General features: G+C 67.0%; 2 protein-coding genes and 1 long non-coding RNA gene across 7 annotated transcripts; 1 reads left to right on the top strand and 2 right to left on the bottom strand.

The window, feature by feature from the left end:
* Positions 1-446: 446 nt before the first annotated feature.
* On the bottom strand, positions 447-1,458 carry LOC141748395 (uncharacterized). Its single transcript, XR_012588981.1, has 2 exons — positions 1,076-1,458; positions 447-657 (listed from the first exon to the last, which is right to left on the bottom strand). It is a non-coding gene; the product is annotated as an uncharacterized LOC141748395 (long non-coding RNA).
* A 2,038-nt stretch (positions 1,459-3,496) lies between these two features.
* On the bottom strand, positions 3,497-7,750 carry BMP15 (bone morphogenetic protein 15). The gene is made up of 2 exons (XM_074600367.1): positions 5,580-7,750; positions 3,497-5,115 (listed from the first exon to the last, which is right to left on the bottom strand). Exons 1-2 carry the CDS (start codon positions 5,899-5,901, stop codon positions 4,340-4,342), a joined length of 1,098 nt encoding a protein of 365 aa, XP_074456468.1. The 5' UTR covers positions 5,902-7,750; the 3' UTR covers positions 3,497-4,339.
* Positions 7,751-9,464: 1,714 nt separating this feature from the next.
* SHROOM4 (shroom family member 4) lies at positions 9,465-21,735 on the top strand. 5 transcript variants are annotated; one of them, XM_074601208.1, is made up of 10 exons: positions 9,465-9,645; positions 13,012-13,163; positions 14,354-14,485; positions 15,053-17,000; positions 17,205-17,266; positions 17,632-18,231; positions 18,489-18,911; positions 18,994-19,183; positions 19,726-19,998; positions 20,077-21,735. In XM_074601208.1, exons 1-10 carry the CDS (start codon positions 9,520-9,522, stop codon positions 20,344-20,346), a joined length of 4,176 nt encoding a protein of 1,391 aa, XP_074457309.1. In that variant the 5' UTR covers positions 9,465-9,519; the 3' UTR covers positions 20,347-21,735. The 5 variants fall into 5 exon arrangements, with proteins under 5 accessions (XP_074457309.1, XP_074457308.1, XP_074457310.1 ...); XM_074601207.1 differs by having other exon boundaries at positions 15,011-17,000; XM_074601209.1 differs by lacking the exon at positions 19,726-19,998 and having other exon boundaries at positions 15,011-17,000.
* Positions 21,736-23,773: the final 2,038 nt, after the last annotated feature.

The following is a 23,773-nucleotide window of genomic DNA, read 5'->3' as shown; positions in this document are numbered from 1 at the left end:
CACATATGTACATCCACAGCTGTACAGACTTATACATACCCACATATACACACACATGCACATCTACATGTGCACAGACATACAAACACGCAAGCACACACACATACTTCCCGTGCACATTCATAACCATATGTGCACACACGCACGCACACACACAGGCACAGGTATATACATGCACCTACACGTATGGGCGCAGGCAGACGTCTGCATACACACAAACGCTCACACACAGAGCAGTGTGTGGGTGTGGTGGGCTCCTGAGGACCCCTGTGCCTCTCACCCCAGGGACCCCTTTGGGCAGCCAAGCAGGTGCTGCGGCGAACTCAGCACCCATTGGGCGAGAGGCAGGAGCCCGCGGGTGCCACCTGCCCCTCTGTGTCACCCAGGTGGCCCTGGCACGCGTGTACCCTGTCCTCACCCAGGGTCAGGGAGCTGCTGGACACGGGAAGGGGGCAGCGCATTTATTGCCTGCACAGAGCGTCTGAGCCCGGCGTTGTCCTGGGGGACTTGGGGACACAGTTCTTCCTTGAGGAGTCCTGTCCTGGTGGTGAGCACAGGGCACGCTCCAGTCTCCGGTGGTCTCAGCACAGAGTGGGCTCTTCTGGGGTTGCTGGTGGCTGTCAGCACTCGTACCGTGGTGGGGCACAGCGCCTGGCCCTGCAGGCAGAGCAGCCATGAGTGCTGTGCCAGGGTCCCTGCAGGGGGGGCATCCCCAGGCTGGAGCACCTGGGGTGGGGGCAAAGCTGGGGTCTGCTGGGGCTGGGCCATGGGGGGTGCCTAGGCTGGGGGCAGTGGGACTGGGGGACAGTGGGACAGTGGAACTGGGGTGCACAGGAAGCCTCTGGACTGTGGGCAGTGGGGAGTGATGCAGGGGTGGGGGTCCCAGGGTGGAGACTCCCAAAGCCAAGGCAGCTGGTGGAGTTGGGATACTTGTGGGGCCTGACAGCTGGGGACATTGGGGTATGTGGGGGGGTCCCAGGACTGGAGACACTGTGGGGACGGAGATATGTTTGGGTCCCAGGGACACTGGGCTGGGCAGGGGGTGACGCGGGGGACGGGCAGGGATCCCACTCACCTGCAGACCCTGGTGATGCACTCGAGGCCATGCTGGCAGTGGGCACCCAGGGGTCTGCTGCCCACCATCCTCCAGAAGGGCGTCATGCGGGGCAGCCGGGGGGCTGCCTGTCCCCCTGCCCCCCACAGCTCCTGCAGCACCCAGAGGGGTGGACGGGGTGGGGAGGGGGGTGCCAAGCCCCCAAGATCCCGGCACCCACCCCCCATGCCCAGACCCACCTGGAGGGAGCTGGGGAGAAGCAAGAGGAGGGAGAGGAGCAATGCCAGGCCGTTGGCAGTGCTGAGGGGGGAAGGGGGGGCCCCGCTGGCCCTGCCACCTCGGATGATACCTGGCGCGACAGAGGCTGCCATGGTGCTGCTGACTCCGGCTGTCCGGTGCCTCTGCTGGGCACTGCTCCTCCCCGGTCACGGCCCTGCACAAATATTTGAGTGGCCCCAGGCAGCAGGGCAGGCCCATGTCACCCCCCCCACCCCCCCCGGCTGGGGGCTGCCAGCATCTCTGCAGGGCGTCCAGGGGGCACACGCAAGGCACCCGGTGCCTGAGCAACACCATCTGCCTCCAGTTACAGCCCCCACAGGGAGCCCGGGGGGCAGCTCTGCACCACAGCGGGTGAGCTCCACACCCAGTACCCCTGTGCCATGCCCAGCCCTGATTTGCACTGATGATATTAAGGCATGTGGGGCAGATCATCTCCTCCCTGCCCAGTGTCACCCCAGAGGATGGGGCATGCAAGATGGCAGTGCCCACTTGGGATGGGCAGCAGCAGGGGTAGCAAATGGGGACTGGTGGAGGCAGAGCAAAGACTCAGCCTGGAGTTTGGGGCAGGAGAAGGGGCTGGGAGTGGGGCAAAAGGGGGCAGGGATGTGCCGGCTGGCTGGGCAGAACGGGGGACCAGTGCAGACAGCAGCCCCACAGGCAAGACCCCTGCCAGAGCATAAGGCGAGGGGCAGGGGGGCATATGTCCCCAAAGCTGGGGCTACTGATGCTCCCTGCAAGGTTGGCACCGATGGGGTGCCAGGCTGTGCCCAAGGGGTTCACATGGGCGTAGGACCCCCAGGAAAAGCCACCCCCGAGGTGGCTGGGGAGCCTGCTCTCTCCACCAGGCTCTGCCCTGGCAGCCCCAGCGCTGACGCAGGCACGGTGCCGGGGTCAGACAGGGACAGCGGCTCTTTCCCTGAACTGCTGCTCCTCCGTCCCTTCAGCAGTGCCTGCCCCGCCACCAGCGCAGAGGAGATCACACTGCCCCTTGGCGCCTGGGGATCCCCCAGGAAGGGGTCCAGCCACTGGGCACAAGAGCCCACCATCACAGTGTATACAAGGACACAGGGCTGGGACAGACACACACCAGTGCCCATCCATCTCCGGGCACCTAGCAGGTCTGAGGGGTGCAGGTCCCTGCCAGGGGCAGCACCGGGCGCTGGCACCCAGTGGTGCCCAGGGCTGGGAGCACACCCAGCTCCCATGCCTTTCATCATCGCTTGCCTGGGTGAGTCAACACCACACGCTTAATGATTGACAAGGGAAAATCTTCCCCCTGGGGTCAGGACTGCAAGCTTCCAAAAAAGCAGAAGACATTCCCGTCGCCACAGCTTCCTAGCTGGAGGCAGCCGGGATGCGGCCAAGTGGGGACAAGGGGCAGGAGAGGAGCCTGGGGCTCTGCAGGTGCTTGCTCTGCCAGGATGGGGGAGAAACTTTGGGGCTGGTGGGTAGGGCAGGGATGGGGGCTGTCAGCACCTTGCCCCACAGCAAATGCCCACAGGAGGGAAGAAGTGCTGAAACATCCCCACGGAGCTTGGACCAGTAACAGGGCTGGAGACCAAGAGATAAGACCCTGGCAAGAGCCACGGGCTGAGGATGCAGAGGCAGTACCCAGCTGACAGGTGACAGTGCCACCAAGCACTGGGGACAAGAATTACATCTGCCACCCATGTCTCTCAGCTCAAAGGAGAACTTTGCTCCAGCCTTGCAAACACAGGGCATTGTGCCCAGGAACAGGCAGGTTTGCCTGCAGACACCTTCCCAAAATAACCCTGACGGCCAACTGTGGACAGCCAACCTTGTCCACAGTGACAGACAGCCCACAAGCTCATGGTCCCTCGGGGATGTGGGGCTTCTCTTGTCACCAGCCCCACCAAGGCAGCTGCCTGCAACCACACGTGGTCCCCCCTGGCCCAGGGAGGATCGATGCTCAGGGGAGCCTCTTCTCTCAGCTCCTGCTTGAACCATCTGGGATTTACCCCCTGCACGCATTGGGGAGCAAGCACAAGGGTGGCAGCATGGTGACATAGTCTACACCAGCCTGTCCCAGGGGGCATCCTGTGCACCCTAGGGACAGAGGAAGAACAGGCCAAGATGGTCTTTAGCAAAATCCATCAATTTATTTACTTACACAGTCAGCAATAAATAGAGAAAAGTCAGGCGGCAGGGGTGCTGGGAGTGGGACCGACCCCTCCGGGAACGGGGGCAGGCCAGGAGTCCAGCAGAGCCCAAGCCCTACACCAAGCAAGGGTGTGAGAAGGGAGAGGGACACCGCAACGGGGGCCTGAACCCTGTGGTAGGGTGAGACCCGAGCCCTGCTAGAGGGCAAGCCAAGGAGGTGAAGGACAGGGGTGGCAGAGGAAGCAGTGGGCAGAGCCCAGAGCAGGCAGCTGCCTGGCCCTGGCACTGGGAGCAGAGCTGGCAGCTCAGGTCCCTCCAGTTTTCACCGTCCTCCAGAGTAGAACTGCAGGGGAGGAGAGGGGCTTCCCCCCCAAGCCCAATTCCCAGCCCAGTGAGATGCCGTCGCAGCTGGGACTAGAGAGGAACGGGGTGCACGTGAGCTGGGAAGGAGTCCCATGGGCAGGGTTGCACCAGATACTGATGGCACCTCCTCGGTGCCAAGCACAGGAACACCTGGACCACTCTCCCTCCCCACCCTGGCTCCACCGGGAAACCCCCAGCTACCTCCTAAGAGCTTCGTGCCCCAGTCCAGGGACCCAACTCTTCCCCGGGAGCATCAGGCCAAGCCCCCCTGCCCCCCAAAAACAGGCAGCGGCCGTGGGGCTGCAGGAAGGACAGATGCCACAGGGCAACTGCCCCAGCACAGGCTACTGCCTTTAAAAACCTACAATTTACATAAAAATGCCATTGTAAAACCTTCCTGCAGAGCAGTGCCACGCAGGGAGTGGGGGATGAACCCGCCCCAGGCAGAGCAAGACAAACCCTAAAGTCCAGATCCAGCAGGGACAGGCAGAGCCCACGGGTGATGTGCCAGGGCAGCAGGCGTTACCGGCAGGTGCAGGACTCTGCAATCATGTTCTCATACTCTTTGTAGAGGATGCCGCCGTCACGCTCGATCATGAGGACGCTGATGGGGCTGTAGTGGTAGGGGACACAGGAGGGCCGAGGCACGTTGGCATCCACCAGCTGATGGACGAAGCTCTGCACCACTGCATGGTTGGGTGCGTGGTAGTCATAGCGGAGCAGGCGGGGACAGGAGCCCTTGCAGTAGCGCGGGTTGTAGCGGTGGGGAGCGATGATCCAGTGGTCCCAGCCCAGCTGGGCGAAGCTGACAGGGAAGGGGCGCAGGGAGCAGTCGCTTTTCCCCCCTCCCTGCTCCCGCAGGTAGCCAGGCAGGTCATGGGCCAGCATCCCTGCATCGCGCCGGTGCCGGTGGGGCTCCGCTGCAGGAGATGGCAGCCCCGCCCGGGTATCGTTGAGGTAGAGGAGGAGGAAGGGGTGGCTGGGGGCCACTGGGGCATCACGGCCCCCCGCCCGTCCGGCACGCACACACACGTGTCGCAGCGCTAGACTCCCCATGCTGCTGTTCCCCGGCACTAGGTATGGGGTGACGTCCGCTTCGGCCCAGCCATGGCGGGGGCGGGCGACAGGGCTGAGCAGTGTCCCGGGTGCCTCGCCAGTGGTGGCCAACTCCAGTGCACAGAGGAGGCGACCACGGGCCAGCGGCAGGCTGGGCAGGTAGACCATGGTGGCTCGGAGGAGGTGCTCGGCCTCGGGCTGGCCCTCCAGGCGGTAGGTGAGGGGCTGCACATACCAGCGACCTGTGGGGAAGCAGCAGTCAGTGCCCCCAGTATGGCACAGCAGGCACCACACCAGCATGGGCTTCTGCCAGGGTGCTGCCGCAGCCCTGCGCAGCACAGCTGAGCCTGGGCCATCATCACCCTCAAAGCCCGTGACAGCCAGGTGCCAGCAGGGTGAGGGGGAAAGGGCAGGGACAATTCCCACCCTCTGCACCAACACCACCGGCCTGGCACAGCTTCAGGCAGGACGGAAAGGGCAGAGGGGCATGCAGGGCCAGCAACAATGGCCCATCTCAGCGCCATCTGGCCCTGTGGCAGGGATAGCCTGGGCCCCCTGCCAAGGGGGACCCCACAGCCAAGGGCAGCCCCTGCCAGGAAACTCTAAAGAGGGGGAAGGAGGCAGGCAGAGACACCTCAAGGCTCAAGCCCACTCCACCAGCTCCACTAAGACCCTGTACTACCCACAGTGTCCCGCTGCTCCTTACCTGCCCAGGGCTGACCCCCATGGGAGCTGGCCCAGATGAGGCGGATGGTGTTGGTGCCCAGGCTGCGGCCACGGCGGGGTCGGCCTTCGCGGTCGGCAGCACGCCGGTACAAGTTCAGCATGTAGCGCAGGGGCTGCCTGCTTGCTGGCCCCGCTTGCCAGCCCTGGCTGTCCGGTGCCCGCACTTGCAGGGCCTGAAGGAGGGGCAGTGGGGGGACACCAGGCAGGGAGCCAGGGGGCAGCAGGGACTGGTTTACAGCCTGGGAAAGGGGCACTGCAAGGAGGAGGAGGAGGAGGCTGGCAAAGGGATGGAGCAAAGCCATGATAGGTGCAGGAGAGTGGGTGAGCGGGGCGAGGTGGGGCTGGCTGGCAGCAGGATCAGGGGGAGCCTGCGGTCATGCTTCTCCCACCCTGGAGAGGCAGAGCTAGTTGTGGGCACCAGCAAGAGCAGACCCCAGGGTGCTGCCGGCTGCTACCAAGCCAGGACAACTGTGCCAGCTGCTTCAGCTTGGCACAGGAACAGAAAGGTGGGAGGCTCTCTATGCAAAAAGGGGTGCAATTTCTAGACTAAAACCCGGACCAGGGGCAAAGACAGCCGGCCAGGAGCCTGGCTACGGGGGCTGTAAAAGTGCCGGGGCAAGGGAGTAGGAGTGAAGTGGGGGGCTGGGTGGGGAGGACGAGCTCGCTCAGCCCACCTGCTCCTGGCCAGCCTCCTCCTGCAGGGCGAGAGGGACCGGCCCCCCCGGCGCCTTTTAAAGGCACGGCCCAAATCAGGGTTTAAAGGGCCAGGAGCTCCCTGGGTCCCAGGGGAGGGGGCTGGAGCCCAGCGGGAAGCTCCGCTGCGGTGAGAGCCCCTCCGGCGCCCCCAGCCCTGTGCCGACCCTCCGGCAGCGGGATCAGCACGTTCGTGCCCATTGCCGCAAGCGGGCACAGAGCCTGGGGGTCCGCTCCCAGAGCCAGGCTGCCCGGTGCCTCGCTGTCCCCATCAGAGAGATGGGCACTGAGCCCCGGGGCCATGGCACTGAGGCACATGAGTGGGCAGAGTGAGCCGGAGCTCAGCGGCATGGAGGGCGTCTGGCTCAGCCAGTGGTACCCACCCCGCGGGCATCACCATGCCCACAGCTTCGCTGGGCTTGGCCATCCCAGCTCAGAGGTCTTTCTGCCAGCACCTGCCCAAGGCTGAGGGGTTGTGAGGGCAATGCCCACCCTCTCACTGGCACGGGTCATTTGAGGCATTGCCCCCTGGCCCCGGTGCTGCTCTGTGGCTTCATGGTGCTTGCCTGAGGCAGGTTCTGTGGGCACACAACAGAGTTGAGTGCAGGCAGCCATGGCCCATGCCCCCAGCAGAGCGCCTGGCGCGGTGCCCAGCCCCACGGGACACTGCTGCTCTCCTGCTGGGTTAGAGGGGACCAGGGGACACACAGACACTCTGCTTGGGGAACCACTGGTGCAGGCACGGGGGCATTGGGAGGAACTGGGGGGTGTGTTGGTGCCTGCCTTGCCCTGGGTTCTGCCCACCCCTCCTGGTGCCAGCAGGGCACAGCGGTGAGGGCTGCGAGGGCCATTTGGGGGGGTGCCAGCATGGGGGGGGGATGCAGTGTTTAATGGGGTGTGGGGCCACGTGACGATCCAGAGCGCAGAGCCCTCACGCCTGGCCGGGCAGCCCTGGTTACTCATTTGGGAAAGGGCATGGGGGCAGCCAAGCCCGGTGGAGACCGGGAAAAGTCCGGGCACGGCAGGAGACATCCATGAGTGGGGGGCACAGCAAGGGGGGCAGCAAGGCCATGGGGGAGAGCGGGAGAGTTAGCCCAGGCATGGACATGTTGAGGCCATGAGAGGGGCTCTGTGCATTGCTGCTGGGTGGGTTCCAGTGCCACAAACAGCCTGGGGACCACCCTGTGCTCTGGGACCCCCTGGCACAAGGATAGGGCACATGTCCTGGGCTGCCTGCAGCCCAGCTGAGCAGGGCACAGGCAGGGCTCAGGGCAGGCACCGGTGGGTGGGGGCTGCCAAGAAAAACTTGAGGGACCCTTCCTGCACCAGGTCTGAGCAAGGCTGGGGGTCACTCACCATCCTGGCACAGCAAGCCCACCCTCCCCGGCCACAGTGCTGCACCCGCCCAGCCCACAGGCAGCCGGGGCCGCGGGCGTTGCTGGCAGGGCAGAGCTTTCCGGGCTGGCTGTGCTGTCTGGGAAGGAGATGAGTAAGAGCCGGGGCCCGGGGCGGGAAGGGGAGGAGCGGGACTCACGGGCTCCCCTGGGAACCCACCGACCTACTCCCACCACCCCAGCTGCCGACCACCGCCTCTGTCCCCTGCCTCATTTTCCCCAAATGGGCACAGCAGCCCCTCCTGGGCCTGTTGGGGGAACGGCAGAGGGGAAGCACGGCCATACAGCCACGTATGCCCCGGGGTGTCCCGGCAGGACAGGGTGGGGGCCGGAATGGGCAGGCCAGACAGGAGGCGGCAGCGCGTGCTCACCCGCAGGCAGCGGGGCTCAGGACGCCAGCGTGATTGCCGGGGTGGGGACCCGCGGGGAGCCTCCTGCCCTGGGGGGCTGTGGCGGAGGATGCACCACCCCACTGCCACTGAGCAGGCATCCCCTCGCACCCACGAGAGCGCTGCCAAACTACTGGCCACACCGCACCGCCGTGCTCAGCCCAGCTGTGGCAGGCTGAGCTGTGACGAGCTGTCCCTAGTGGTGCTGGGCCCTGGTGCCACCATGCTGTGCTGGGCCAAACCAGGTCATGCCACGCTGAACCGTGCCACGACAAGCTAAGCTGGGTCAGCCATGCTGCACCAAGCCGGACTGCGCCAGTCCTGCTTGCCCATGTCAACCTGAGCTGAACTGCACTGAGCCAAGTGGAGCCAGACCAGGTCAGGCCCCTGGCTGCGCCACACTGTGCCGAAGTGAGCCATGCCAGCCCTGTGTCATACCATGCTGATCTGAGCCAAGCCGGAACATGCCAGCCCAGCTGAGCTGCACCGAACCATGCCGGGCTGAACCATGCTGGACCAGTCAACCCATGCTGCCCCCTTGCCATCTCAAATTGTGCAGGGCTGAGCTGTGCTGTGCCGTGCTGAACTGAACTGTGGTGGACCGAGTCAAGCCATACTGGCTGGGCCATGCCAAGCTGAGCCTAGCAGCTCAGTGCAGGTTCCTGGGCTGGGACAAGCCGTGCTGTGCCAAGCCAAGCTGAGCTGAGTAGCACAGTGCTGTGCTGTGCCATCGTGTGCGGAGCCATGCCATGAGCTGAGCCATGCCAAACTGTGCCTTGAGCGATGCTGAGCCACACCATGCCATGCTGAGCTGAGCTGAATTGTGCCAAGCTGAGCTGTGCTGTGGCTGTGCTGAACTGGGCTGAGCCAAGCCGTCCCAAGTCAGGCTGTGCCATGCCATGCTGAGCTGAGCCATGCTGTGTCTAGCTGAGCCAAGCTGAGCCACGCCAATCCGAGTCTTGCCATGCTGTGCCTAGTTGTGCCATGCCATGCTGTGCTAAGCTGTGCCAAGCCAAGTGGTGCCATGCTGTGCCGAGCCAAGCCAAGCTGTGCCATGCTGAGCCGTGCCATGCCGAGCCATGTCATGTCATGTCGTGCCATGCTGTGCCATGCCATGCTGAGCTGAGCTGTGCCATGCTGAACCATGCCATGCAATGCTGGGCCGTGCTGTGCAATGCTGTGCTATGCCGTGCTGTGCCACGCTGTGTCGAGCCAAGCCACGCCGTGCCATGCCGAGCAGTGCCGTGCCGTACCGTCCCACGCCGAGCCGATCGCCGCCGTCCCCCCGCGCCTCATTGGCGGCGGCGGAGCAGCCCCGGTGCTGGCGGGCCCGGCCCCGCCCCACCGCTCGGCCCCGCGCCGCTCCGCCCGGGCAGGCGGGGGTGTCACTTCCTCGGCGGCGCGGGGCCGGGCCGGGCCGGGCCGGGATGGGCCGGTAGCGGCCATGGAGCGGGCCGAGGGCCGGCCCGGCGCCCCCCAGTACGTGCATGTGCAGCTGCAGGGGGGCGCGCCCTGGGGCTTCACGCTGCGCGGCGGGCTGGAGCACGGCGAGCCCCTCATCGTCTCCAAGGTGGGCGCCGCCGGGCGCGGTCCCGCGTGGGCTCCGCGGCGTCCCCCCGCCAGGGGCCTCCGAGGGGGCGCGGGGGGGACACCCGGGGCGCGGCGGCGCTGGGGGCGCGGGGAGCTCCGGCCGCGGGGTCGCCTGTCCCGGCGCGGCGGGGCCGGGCCGTGGCGGTCACCCGCATCCACATGTCCCGGGACCCGCCACCCCGAGCCGCGGGGGAGAGCGGGGGCCGAGGGGCCGAGGGGCGGGGGGACAGCCCGGGCCCCGCGGCAGGAAGAAATTCCTCCGGCACATCCGTTGGGCTGGCGGCGGGGTCGGCCCCCGCGTCCCCCTTGCGTCCCCCTTGGTCCCGTCCTGCGGGGTGCAGCGGGGTGGGGGAGGGCTGCACCCCTTCATGTGCCCACGGGCGCCCCCGGGACCGGGCTCTGCGGTGACGTCGGGGGCCACGGGAGGGGGGGGAAGCGGAGTCCTCCCCCGTCCCGGCACCTCCGACACGCGCGAGCAGGGCCGTGCCCGGGACAGGGGTCTGGCATCAGGCTGCGGTGCCGAGCGGGGGAGGCGCGGGGTTCGTCCGCCCGCGTCCCTTCTGCGGCCGGGAGTGGGGGGGGCGCGGGTGGGGTCCCACGGCCGCGACGTCCCGCCAGGCAGGGCGTCACCGATTCCCGCCGGGGCATCGCCCTCCTGGGAAACCCGCTGGGAACCGGGCAGCAGCCGGGGGTGCCCCGGCACCCCGTCCCCCCGCGGAGCCCGTCCGGTCACCGCGGGGTTCGGCGGCCCGCCCGCTCGGTGCTACCGTCCTGCCGGGCCCGGGTGCTGGCGGGGCGGGCTGTGCCGCGGCCCCGGGGCTGCCACCCTGCCCCGAGCCGGGCTGGCCGCCCCCCCGGGGCCCTCCACGCCCTGCGCCGGGACGCGGGCAGCGTGGTCTGTCTGGGGGAGCTGGAAAAGTGGCTCCGGTCCCTGCCCTGCGCCCCGGGGTGCCACCGCCGGCGGGCGGGAGCCGCGGCCCTGCCGGCGGGGCCGCTGCCCGCCCCCCGACTCGCTGCCGGGCCCCGGGGCGGTGGGTGCTGGTGGGTCTGGAGGAGAGGACAGGGGGGCCAGGGGACGGTCCCCATCGCTGCAAGGAGAATGGGGGGTGCTCCTTGCGGACCGGGGGTGCCGGCCCCCGCGCTCCCCCGGCACGGCCGCCGCTGCCGCGTGTGCTCTGCAGACAAAGGGGGCTTGTTCCAGCGCTCTGTGCATTCAGGGGAGGGTCCCCCGGGGCGCCCGCTCCACCGCCGCGGCTGGCCGAGGTGTGTGCGGGGAGGGGGCAGCCCCCGCCTGCGGCGCAGGGGGCCCCAGGCCTCGCGCCGGAAAGGGGAAGGGGGTCTCGGCGCTTCGTGAGACAGTTTGGCCTCTGAGCCTGCTCCCGGTGGGATCCCTTCCTGTGACAGAGTCTCATGGCGGGGCTGGTGTGGGCTCTGTGGGGCTGCTGAGTGTCCCCCGGCACAGGCTCCCCCGGCATGTCGGGGTGTTCTGCGTGGGGCAAGGTGGGCACAGCTCTGACACTGCTGTGGCTGTGACTCCTAAGACAAGTCGCTCCTGGGGCAGGCAGATGGATACGCCTGTGAGCCAGCTGGTGCCTACCATTAGGGCCCAGAGTGAACGCCAGGGGTGGTGTCAGGGAAGTGCCCGGGGCTGGCCTGGCCAGGCGGGGCAGCAGGCAGCGGGGTTTGGCTGCCAGCGCTGAGTTCACTGGTGGCGAAGGCAGAACAAGGGGCTATTTGTGCCAGATTTAGCTCCTGGTGAGCAATGCCAGGGCTGAGCCATGTCCGTCCTGGCGCAAGGGGTAGCCCAGATGTGGGTGCAGCCCTGGCAGTGTCCTGCACCAGGGAGGGATGACCCGTCACCATTGACTCAGCCCTGTGGCTGTGGCAGGACGGGGTGGGCAGGGGACTGGGGTGAAGGTGCAGCCTGCCCGCAGTACCAGGGCTGCCTGGTGGCAGGCAGCAGCATGGCAGGGGTTAAACCCGGGTGCTCCAGCGAGTGCATGGTGGGCCTGGGAGCCCTCGAAGGCAGCTGGGGCCCCCTGCCAGGCATGCAGGCCTCCCCCCTCTGCTCCGCTCCACGTCCAACCCCTGGGTGGGAGGGCAGCCTGCCGCACAGGCAGGCACGTTGTGGCATTGCAATCCCCACGTCTCTGAAAAACTGGGAAAGCTGTGGGGCTCTGGGCACAACTGTGCCCAGCAGAGCCATGGGGCAGTGCCAGGCTGGGCAGGAGGCCTGGCTGCTCCTTCCTGGCTCCCCAGGTGCCATGTTGCCTGCAGGCAGGGGGATGCCCCCTGAGCCCTGCCTGGCAGCAAGGCTGGGAAGGGCTGCCTAGTGGCATGTGCATGGTGGCCAGCCGGCTGGGCAGCCATGGGTGCCCCCCGGCACTGGGGCCTGGCTGCCGCCCAGGCTGGGCTGCAGAGACAGCGCTGCGGGCAGAGCTCATTTCTCTGCCAGGCCAGGAGCGGCAGGACAGGGTGAGGAGCCTGTGGGCAAGGTGGGCGCAGGAGCCCTGGCACGGGGCCAGGCCAGCTCTGCCCGTCACCATGTGGCTGGCTGTAGGGTCCAGCTGGGTCAGGCTCCATGTCCATGCTGGGCATGGGGGCACAGGGCACCCCAGGTCCTGCGCCACTGCCACCATGCAGCCTAGCAGCTGGGCTTGCTTGCCAGCTCTTTGGTGTGGGGGGCTGGGCATGGTGATCCCCAGCTGTCAGGAGTGGCAGGCTGGACAGAAATGAGTGCCAGCACCAGGTGCTCTGCCTTCCCCAGCTGGGCACTGCCCATCTCAGGGCTGCCCGCGCTGCACCTACCTGCTGGGGCAGAGGGGATGGTCTGGGGCCGCTCCGTGCTGGCAGCACCATGGCCCTGTGCCCTCCAAGCTGCCGCAGTGCCGGGTACCAGGCTCATTTCGGTCGTGGGTGCCAGGGCTGGGCACAGCTCGGCGCTTCCACTGCTGATGGCTCTCCTGGGTGCGCACAGCGCGATGGCATCCTTCGGGCATTGAAATAACCACGGGTGCCCGGGCAGGGCCGACGTGGGGCCGGGAGCAGCGGTGGGGGGCTGGCATCTGTGCTGGACAAAGGGCCCTTGTGCAGCCCGCGCCTGCGGGGGAATCTGCTGGGACGGGACATTTTTCTTCTCCCCCCCTCCCTGATGCCCTTTCCTTGCTCAGAAATTCATGTGACTGGGGCAGGGGGGAGCCCGGCGCCGCAGATCGCTCCACGGTGCCCAGAGCGCAGGCACCCCCTTTCTGAAGCCTCTTTCTCCCCTGGCACCCGGTGGCAGTGGCACACCCTCTGGGGTGTTCTGGGGGTCCGTGCCCCCCTGACGCCCCCCTCTGTCACCCAGGTGGAAGACGGGGGCAAGGCCGCACTGTCCCGCCAGCTGCAGCCGGGCGACGAGCTGGTGAACATCAGTGGGACGCCGCTGTATGGGTCCCGCCAGGAGGCCCTGATCCTCATCAAGGGCTCCTACCGCACCCTGAAGATGATCGTCCGCAGGTTGGCAGTGCTTCCAATTTGGGGGATGGGGGGTGGCGGTGCCAGGGCCGGGGGGGCATCATCTGCTTGGGGGGCTGGCAGGAGCCTGGGGGTGCCCCTGTCTCCAGCCTGGAGGTGCCCCGTGCTGGGACGCGATGGGGGCAGCCCCACCAGGGCTACCAGCACCCCATCGTGGTGGTGGTAGTGGGTTGCCCAGCCCAGTGTGCCACCAGCAGAGCTGGTGCAGTGTGGCAGGCTTGCCACCCCCTTGCTGGGCGGTATCCTGGAGCGTGGCCGCTCCTCTCCCTTCCTGCCTGCTGCCTGCCTGCTGCCTGCCTGGGAGAGGAAGGAGAGGCAGGGCCAGGCCTTGCAGTCCGGCCCCCCCACCCCCCCCACCCCTCCCCTCCGACCCACATCCACTCCCTGGCTGCGTCCTGACCAGGCTCCAGCGGCACCCAGGGGCTGGGGCGGCACAGGACACTGCCTGCGGGGCAGAGGGTGCCACGGGGCTGTGCTGGGGCTCAGCACCATCCATGGTGAGTGTGGGGGCTCTGGGGGGTGGGACCCCTGTGCTGACTCCACAACACTGCCACCCTCCCTGCCCACCCGGCGGAGGCTGGGGCAGCACTGGGCACTTAGAGGGTACAGGAGGTGGCATCTGTCCATGTGTCTGTGCGGTGGCACTGGACATCGCTGCCTGTGTGTGCTGGGGGGACTGGAGACCTCCACAGCTGCCTGGCACAGGGGGTGGGACAGGGCCTGCCACAGGACCCCTCCCCGGGGATGTGATGTGGCCGGTGCTTGCTGCAGATGCTGAGGGACCAAGGAGCAAGGGGGGAAAGTCAGACTTGTGGTGGGGACACAGATATGGCCCCAGGGTCCCTTGGGGTGCCTGTGGAGGTGGTCCAGTCCCGGCATGGACACTTGCCCTGCTGGGGCATTGCCCATGGGCTACGCTGTGGCCACATCCTCGGTCCCCTGTGGATGCTGGCAGTGTGGACGCTGCAGGCAGGGGAGCCCTGGCAGTGGGGGGGAACTGTGGGATCCCCCTGCCCGGCACCGGGCAGGGCCGGACCCTCTTCGCCGCCATCCCCCTTGGGCGGGCGCTGGCCTGGGGGGGACAGGAAGCCCCGTAGGAAGTGACTTCAGCCCCGGTTCCTCGGCCCGGCTTCCTCCCCATTCTTGTCCTCTCACGCTGTTGCTCTTGGCAGGAGGAGCGTGCCCGTACTCCGGCCCCATTCCTGGCACGTGGCCAAGCTCGCCGAAAGCCGCCCCGACGCCCCCGCCATGCTCTGCCCTGCTGACGCCTTCAGCCTCTCCTGGCCCTCGGGGTGTGATGTCAGGTAAGACCTCCCCACACACCCCTGGGGGCACCTCCAGGACATGCAAGGGGAGGGGGGCGGATGGGGCACCCCCTTGGCTGGGGCAGGGGAGTGCAGGGGGAGTGCTGGTGTGCTTGCCCCACGCTGTTGTTGGGCATCCCCCCCATCCTGTCGCCGCACTGCCCTTTCCCCTGGCTGTTTACTTGCCAGCTCCCGGCAGGAAGGGGCGGTGGCTCCACCGGAGCCGGCCAGGAGCTGCTGAGTTCCAGTGCCCCCCCTGCCAGAGCCGGCAGGTCCCGAGTGGCCGGAGCCACGCATGCCCTGTGTCCCTGTGCCCGCTCCTCCTGCCAGCGTTGGAGCAGCCTTGGAGCTGCCCCCAAACCCGGCGGTGAAGGGCAGGTTGGGGCTGTGCCCCCCTATCCCAGCGGGGTGTATGTGGTGGGGAGGTGTGGGATTCACGGGATCTCGTGCCCATTGGAGGGGCTGGTGGAGAGGTGGGTGGGCGGCGGCAGGCACCCCTAACGCCGGCATGGGGCCGGGCGGCAGCGAGCTGTCCCTGCAGTGGAACCCGCTGTCCCGGCACTGCAGCACCGACCGGAGCAGCTCCATCGGGAGCATGGAGAGCCTGGACCAGCCCGGCCAGGCCTACTATGAAGGGGACCCCTCGCCCGTTGACCAGGTCATGTACCACAGCAAGCGGGACTCGGCCTACAGCTCCTTCTCCGCCAGCTCCATCGCCTCTGACTGCGCCCTCTCCCTCCGTCCCGAGGAGCCTGCTTCCGCTGACTCCAGCCTCCAAGGCCCCTGCAAGCCCCCCGACGGGCGCTACCTGACCACAGGGGCTGAGCCGCCCACCAGCCGGCACCCCGAGGCCTGGCGGGCACCTGTGCCCCCCCAGCCCCCCATCAGGAGGGACAGCCTGCGGGCAGCCCCGTCTGGTGGAGGGGACAGGCGCCAGGCATCAATGGCGTCAGACATGCTGCATGCCAAGGGCCGGTGGATCTCCGACACCTTCCTCTGCCAGCGGGATGGGGAGGTGGAGGCAATGGGCGGGAGGGCGCCGGCGCCGTACCCCATGAAGGACCAACTCTCTGCCAACCAGTATTACATGCTGAGCTCCCACCCAGACCGGTGCCCAGCCGAGACGCTCCTGGGGGAGAGCACGGAGCCGGGTGACCGGCTGTACCCGGATAGCAGCATGCACCGAGCGCCGGATGCCATTGCGGCAGGTGACAACCTGCTGCTCTCCCCACTCAAGGGCCATGCGCCGCACCGGCACAGTGCTCCCGAGCAGCTGCTGGCCTCCCAGCTCCGCTCCCTACAGGTAGGCACTGTCAGTGAGCGAGCCTCGCCGGCCCCCGACGGGCACCGCTGGACCCTTTCCCCACTGCACCCTGAGGGCAGCCGGCCAGGGTCTGCAGGGGCCGCCCAGGACCCCCCGCTCTGCCCGGAGCCATGCCACCGCCTGCCACCCTGCCGCTGCTGCCCCGAGCCGCAGCGAGCCTGTGGGCAGGATGGTCCGGGGTCCAGCCCGGCACGCAGCACCGAGGGGCCGGCGGAGGAAGAGGGCCGCGTGGGGGGCCGGCGGGCTGGGGGTGCTTCCCACCGCTCTGCTCAGATGCGCCGCCGCAGCGACCGCTTTGCCACCAGCCTGCGCAACGAGATCCAGCGGCGCAAGGCCCAGCTGCAGAAGAGCCGGGGTCCTGGCGCCCCGCCGCCTGGCGAGGAGCCGGTGGAGGAGGCAGACGAGCCTCCCGAGGGCAGCATGCCGGCGGAGGGACCCCGCACCCCGGCCGAGCGTCTCAGCCCTGCTCCAAGCGAGGATGGCAGGAACCATGGCCGCTCGGGGGACCGGGGCATCCCCACCCCTGACCCGCTGCCAGTCCCGAAAGGGCCCACGTCCCCCGAGAGGGCGGTACTGACAGGCCGGGGACGCTGGCGCTGGTCCCCGGAGCGCAAGCTGCAGCAGCAGTGCTCGCCCAGCCCCGCCGAGCTGGAGGGCTATGGTCAGGGTCCGGTGGCCACCAGCTCCCCACCGCGGGGCAGCGACGAGGCCGTCCTCCTGCCCTTCGCCGACCGACGCCGGTTCTTCGAGGAGAGCAGCCGGTCTGTGCCGCCCCGGCATGGCAAGCCCCCAGCAGGTGATTCTGGTGCCTTCCAGCCTGCCGGCCCCGAGCGCCGGGACACCCGCCGCCTCTCCGTCGACCAGCCCTACAGCTTGCCCTCGCCCAGCCGCCCCAGCACCGCCAGCCCCTACGCTGAGTGCTGCCGGGAGCAGCCCCCTTGCTACAAGCCGCTGGGGAGGCCAGGGGAGCTGGAGTACCTGCGGGGCTTCTCCTACCCCTACGGAGGTCCCCCGCGCCCCGAGCCCTGCCACTACTGTGGGGGGGACCTGTGCCCCCCGCCGCTGCCCCGCAGCCATGCCTGCCGCTGCCACCCCCAGCCCTGGGCACGCTGTCCCGACTGCTGCTGCCCAGCCCCCCGCCCTGGGCGGGAGGAGAGTGACGTCTGGCCCCCCCGCAGAGCTTTCGCCTCGGTGAGTGAATCCCCCCTGGACTGTGCTGGGGAGCAGCACTGGCACTACGCTGCACCCCCTGAGCATTCACCCCCGGGGCTGGGGTGGGGGGTACTGTGCCCATGGGGGGCCCTGCAGACCCTCTGCATGCCTCCTGCGCCTGGACAGGGATGGGGAGGGGGATGCTGACCCCGCTTTCATACTCTCTCTCCTTCCCCCACACAGGAATTTCCTCTGGATGAGTGGGAACCGCCGGCGATAACCAGGAAAGCCAGCCAGTCCATCAGGTGAGCCCACACCGGGATGTGCATGCCACTCAGGAGGGACGTCTGCCAGTGAGGCAAATGTGATTTTGGTTGGTGATGTACAAAGTGCCTCCCTTAATGCCCCAGATGTTGTGCCCTGTGAAGTGGGTGTATGTGCCACCGTGGGCAAGTGGGGCCCAAGGGTGCGAGGAGGTGCCCGGGGGGTACGTGTGTCCCCCCTTACCCATCCCCAGGGGGCTGTGCCCAAAGTGGGGCACTGGGAGAGTCTGGGCTTCCCCACTAGCGGGTCTGGGTGACTCCATCTGGGGAAACTGAGGCAGGGGTGGGCATGAACTGCCCGGGAGGGTGACTGTCTCGGGGGGATGGATGCCCCCTTCTCTCCCCAGCGAGCTCTCCCACTACCAACTGGGCTTCTCGAGGCTCGGCCCCTTCCGCCCCTGCTTTGAGAGCGCAGAGACGGAGTGGCCACCCTGCTACCGGGCCACGTCCACGCATGACCTCTCATGGGATGGCGACCGCTTGGCCCGCTCGCCCGAGAGCCCCCCGGAGCCCCTCCACCGCCCACTGCGGGGCAGAGCCTTCTCTGAGAGCCACCTCAACCTGGAGCCTGCCAGCCCCCGGGGCCGCGACCGGAGGGACCTTCTCCGTGCCAAGCTGGACCCCGCCAGTGTCCCAAAAAAGAAAGGCCCCCCACCTCCCCGCCCACCTCCCCCCAACTGGGAGAAGTACAGGCAGCGCCGGACGTCCCAGCGCCTGCCAGATGGATCCGGGCACGGCTCTGCCTTCACCGCTGCCCCAGTGCCGACCCGCAGCATTGCTGAGGCAATCCGTGAGCGGTCGCAGAGCCTCACCGGGGAGCAGGGGGGCCGGTCCCGGGGCCATGCCGCTCGCCCCCCTGCCCCACCAGGTGCCTGGCCCCGACCCGAGCCCCCCAGATCCCTCCGCAGGACGCCTGAGCCCGATGCTGGCAGCACTGAGATTCGCAGGCAAGTGCCGCTGTGGCGTGGGGGTGGGAGGGGGCTGTGGGCACAGGCTGGGCATGGAGTGGCTCTTGGGGCCATGTGGCCCTTGGAACCCTGCATCGGAGCATCCTAATCCACCCCTTGGGATGGGCTGTGGGGTTTTCTTGGGGCAAGGGGCGTCCCTGACCTCTTTCCCCGGGGTGGGCCTGGCCCAGCGTGTCCCCGTCCCCCACACGTGGGCAGGGGAGCTGACATGGGTGTCCCTGGGTGGGTGTCGGCAGAGCGGCAGGGGCCGGGGAGGAGCGGCCGAAGGCAAAGCACCTCTGGGAGATGGAGGAGCAGCCCCAAAGGCTTGGCCGGAACCAGGAGCGGGGCTGGGCTGGCCCCCGTGGGGTGGGTGAGTGTTCCCTGCCCCTGCATGGTGGTCCCGGCCCTGCCACCCCGGAGGCACCCAAGCCCAGTCCCGGAGCAGCGGAGGATGTGAGCTGCCAGGGGGGCCAGCCCCAGCCCCGCCGTGTGGGCTCGGAGGAGCTGCTGTGGGACATGGCAGGCAGGGACCACTCCCTGGCTGGCATCCTGGCTCCCTCGGCCCCCCTCGGCCCTGCCACCCAGGTGATGGGCGAGCTGCTGGTGGCAGGGGAGCGGCAGGCCTGGCGTGAGCGTTTCCAGCAGAAGTGGCACCTGGAGGCCCTGGCGCAGGACAGGTAGGACTGGCAAAGCACCGGGCACTGCGCCAAGGACGGGCTGCACCCCACCACCGCTGGTGCTGAGCCCCTGTCCCTGCAGGCAGGGCTTCGAGCCCATCTCACCGCCCCCCGGGAGCGCTGCCAGCTCCACCGCCTACCCGGCATATTATGGTGCAGCAGCTGGCAAAGCCGAGCCGCTCGGCAAGGTGAAGGAGCTGCCGGAGGTGATGGAGGGGAGCTTGGAGGATGATGATGAGGAGGAGGTGGACCGTGAGCTCATGGAGAAGAAGGTAAAGTGGGCACTGCTGGGCACGATGCCCTTGGGGTTCCCCTCTGCCATTGCCAGGTGCTCGCAGAGACCAGGGACATTGCTGGGTGCTCACAGGGACTAGTGGGATTGCCAGGTGCCTGTGAGGACCCAGGGCATTGTTGGGTGCTTGTGGGGCCTCGGAGTGTCACCAGATGCTCGCAGGGACCAAGGGCATCACCAGATGTTTGTGGGAACCAGGGGCATTGCTCAGTGCTTGCAGGGAATGGGATGTTGCCGGATGCTCACAGGGACCGAGGCCATTGGTGGGTGCTTGTGGGGACCGGGGGCGTTGCTGTATGCTCACAGGGACTGGGGCATTGCTGTATGCTCACGGGGACTGAGACATTGCCAGATGCTCACAGGGACTGGGAGCATTGCTGGTAGCTCATGGGAAACAGGAGCATCACCAGATGCTCGTGGTCTGTGGGTCCCAGTGCAGCATGGCGCACCCACACCCGTGTGCTAGTCCTCCAGCCCCAATGGGGGTGGCCCTGGTTGCCCCTGACCCCTTCCCTCCGGCAGCTGCAGCTGATCGAGAGCCTGAGCCGTAAGCTGGCGGTGCTGCGGGAGGCACAGCGGGGGCTGCAGGAGGACATCAGTGCTAACGGGGCACTGGGTGAGGACGTGGCTGCCCGCCTGCAAGCCCTCTGCACCCCGGGGGAGTTTGACAAGTACCGCCTCTTCGTGGGTGACCTGGACAAGGTGGTCAACCTCCTGCTCTCCCTCTCGGGGCGCCTGGCCCGGGTGGAGACTGCCCTGGACAGCCTGGGGCCGCATGCCCCCGCAGAGGACAAGGTGTGCACGGGATAGGGGGACACCCACAGGGTGTTGGGGTGTGGGATCCCCCACCTATGCTGCCTGTCTCGCCTGCAGGTGGCCCTGCGGGAGAAGCAGCGGCTGCTGGCGGCGCAGCTGGAGGATGCCAAGGAGTTGAAGGAGCACGTGGGGCGGCGGGAGGAGGCGGTGGGTGCCATGGTGGCACGGTACCTGCCTGCCGAGCACCTCCAGGACTACCAACACTTCGTCAAGATGAAGTCAGCCCTCATTGCCGAGCAGCGCGAGCTGGAGGAGAAGATCAAGCTGGGCCAGGAGCAGCTCCGCTGCCTGCGTGAGAGCCTTGGCCAGGCTCCCAAGGGCTGCTAGCCCCCTGCCCAGCCTCCCCCCAGGACCCTGGCCATGGCCCCAGCTTGCTACCAAAGTGGATCCGGCCGCTCGGGGGCTCTCCTCGCATCTGTCTGTCTGTCCAGCCCCTGCCTTTTATTTATTTTTACTGTTTACCGAGCAGGGGAGGGAGTGCCAGTCCAGGCGCTGGCAGGGGGGTTCATGCCACAGAGTTGCCCTGGGCTCTATGGCCACCCCCCACCAGATGGACGGATCCTGCCACCCCCCACCGGGTCTTTCTGTGCCCGCGGGAGTCCCTCTAGCTTGTACTGGGCACCAGTGCCTGTCCCGCAGCTTGTGCTGCACCACGTGCCTTAAACGTCCCCCTGGCTGCCTGAGGGCATCCCCATGCAGCGTCTGGAAGGGTTAAACCATCCTCGCCCTCCATCATCTCTGTTTGTCCAGCTCTGTCCATCTGTCCGGTGGGAGCTGGAGGAATTTTGGCCCCGGCATCCTCTTCCTCTCCATTGTGTCCGAAACAATGGCCTTGGCCAGCGGGTCCTTAACCCGTTCCCCGCTGCACCAAGCCACTGGGGGGACTGAGGCGGATGCTGGTGGGTGCTGTGCACCCCTCCCCTGGGGGGCACTGCAGCAGGTGCCCCTGGGATGGTGCCCTGCCAGGGGATGGGGTGCTGGGAGCTGTAAACTGGGGCCTGCAGGTGACCTCTGCCGCCCATGCTGTGGGCACAGGGACCACCCGGCCTCATCCAGCCCTCGCTTCCAGCTTCTGCCTTGGCACTGCGGGGAGGGATTAATAGAGGAAAAGCCATGCTAAGGATGAAATGGTGCACCTGTTCCCCTCCTCTGTGCTGCAGCAGCCCCAAATAGCACTTGGACCTCGCCCTGACACCCTGCTGCTGCCCATCTGTCCCCATGGGGTGGGCAGGCACCTCGATGCTGTGTTTGCACAGGGACTTCATGCAACTGGGGGAAGCATTTTTGGGGAGGCAGGGTGGGCCCCAGCCCCTTTGTAGGTGGCCACAGCCAGTCAGCCCAGCCCCAAGGTGCAGGCAGCCCCCATGCCTGTCCTCTCGGCACCACAGCAGCCCTCCTGCCTGGCTGCTCCCCCCGTGCCCCTCCAGCCCGTTGAACACTACACCCCACACCTAGCTGACCTTACCCTGGGATGGTGCCTGGCAGGAGTGGAGTCCCCTGTGTGCCCCAGTCTCAGCTGCCCCCTGTGCCTGCCTGGGGACTGCTAGGACCAAAGACTGCTCCCACTGGGAGCTGGGGGACATGCTGCTCTCGGGGCAACCAGCAGCCTTCCCCAGCGCTGGGGAAGGTGCTGGTGCCAGTGCCAGTGCCCGTGCCTTGCCTTGTGCCATTGTGCCTCTCTCACACTAAAGGAGCAGCAGCAGCTGCACAACTGTCCGTGTCGTGTCTTGTGTGGTTTGTCCCTGCGTCCCCAGCCAGTGGCACCACGGCTGGGGGTTGCTGCAGCTGGGGTGAGCCGAGCCCTGGCAAGCTCTTGGGACCCAAATGCCCCGGTGGCACTGCAGGCACCTTGCTGCAGCCGTGGGCAGGGTTTTCCTCTGCACCCAGTGCCACCAGGTTGGGTCTGGGCAGGGGGTAGTGCCTGACCCCTCCCAAGGGACACATGGAGGGAGCACAGAGCATGGGTGATGGTTGTAGCATTGCACCTGGCACTCACAGCCATGGCATTGCTGCCAGAACATTTGGGGTGGCACCGGGGAGGGGGTGGGCCAATGGGGGTGGTAGTGCCGAGGGGGTGGCACGGTCATGCTACTGCCGAGCTGGCTGTGGGGTGCCCTGGTTCACCCCGGCACAGCAGGGTGGCGCGTGTGGGCATGGCCACTGTCCCCTTGCTGGCCAAACACCTTCCCCAGGGCCTCTGCATGCCAGCCGGGTTCCACGGAGTGGGGCCTGGCATCCCCTGCCCATGCCAGGGCAGTGTGGGCTCCCTGCCCAGCATGGCAGCCCCACGGCCGTGGGCAGGGCGGGGGGAGCCGCAGTGCAAGGGCAGCGCCCGCCGCTGGGTGGCCCCAGAACACGCATGTCAGTGTGCACACACGTGTGGGGGTGTGAGCGCAAGGGGGGGGTGAGCACACATGCACATGTGTGGGGGCATGAGTACGGGGGTGTGTGAGCACACGTACGTGTGGGTGGGCACATGTGCTGGAGCACATGCACACGCACGCTGGCATGGAAACAGGGGGATGCTTCCGTGTGAGCCCGTGCATGTGTGGGTGAACGTGTGCGAGCACGCACCGGCGTGAATTCATGCAGGCACACAGGAGCATGTGGATGAATGGCTGGAAGTATGCTGAGTGTCGGCACCTGGCTGCATGGGGGAATACAGGCATATACACATCAGGGCACACAGGTGAACACATGCACACACACACGTGTGAGCACACATGCACACACAGGTGAGTACATGCCATATGTGTGAGCAGACATGCAGAGGGAGCAGCACAGCTCTATGCCAGGGAACAAGAGCACCAGAGGCAGCTGACTGCACGTATGGGTGAACACACACACACAGGTGAACATGTCCACACACATGTGAATGCACACACGTGTGTGTGCACACACAGGTGAGCAAATGCACACACAGGTAAGTGCACATGGGTGAATGTGTGCATGCGTGGGTGAATGTGTGTATGCAGGGCCACTTGTGCAAGTCCATGCATACCAGTAACTGCAGGCACACAGGGAGAGGGACGCACATATGCATGTATCTGTGCCCCATGTCCTCCTTGTGCTGGGGACCCCAGAGCTGGAGGCAGCACTGCAGGGGGGTCTCCCCAGCATGGAGCAGAGGGGCAGAATCCCCTCCCTCCACCTGCTGGCCGTGCTGTGGGTGATGCAGCCCAGGACACGGTTGCCTCTCTAGGCTGTGAGCGTGTGTGTGTCCAGCTCAAGTAGCTTGTGTGCACACGTGAGTGTGTACAAGTAAGTGTGTGGAGACATCTGCACGTGTGCTCAACCATGCCTGTGCCTGCTCATGCATGTGTGGCCATATGCGCAGTTGCATGGAGGTGGTGCCTGTGCTCACCTGCGCCTGAGCTGTGCGTGCCGATGCACGCATGGGCGTGTGCACACATATGTGCATGGCCACAGTGTGTGTGCTTGCCCATGCTATCCACCTGCATGCCCTTGTCCGTGTGGGTGGTGCACATGTATGTGCATGGCGGGGGTGCATGTGCTCCCTATGCCCATGCATGTGTGGGCATGTGCACACATATGTGCATGGCAGCAGTGCATGTGCACGCCCGTGCCTGGGCTGTGCCCACCGGTGCATGCATGGGCATGCGCACATGTATGTGCACGGTGGCGCTGCATGTGCACGTCCATGCCGGGTCCGTGCCCGCCCGTGCATGTGTGGGTGGTGCACACGTATGTGCGCGGCGGTGGTGCATGTGCTCTCCCATGCCGGCTCCGTGCC

The sequence above is a fragment of the Larus michahellis genome, chromosome 9 (assembly GCF_964199755.1).
Source record: "Larus michahellis chromosome 9, bLarMic1.1, whole genome shotgun sequence".
Lineage (NCBI taxonomy): Eukaryota > Metazoa > Chordata > Aves > Charadriiformes > Laridae > Larus > Larus michahellis.
The sequence above is the reverse complement of the archived record's forward strand: the minus strand, read 5'-3'. Positions and strand labels throughout refer to the sequence as shown.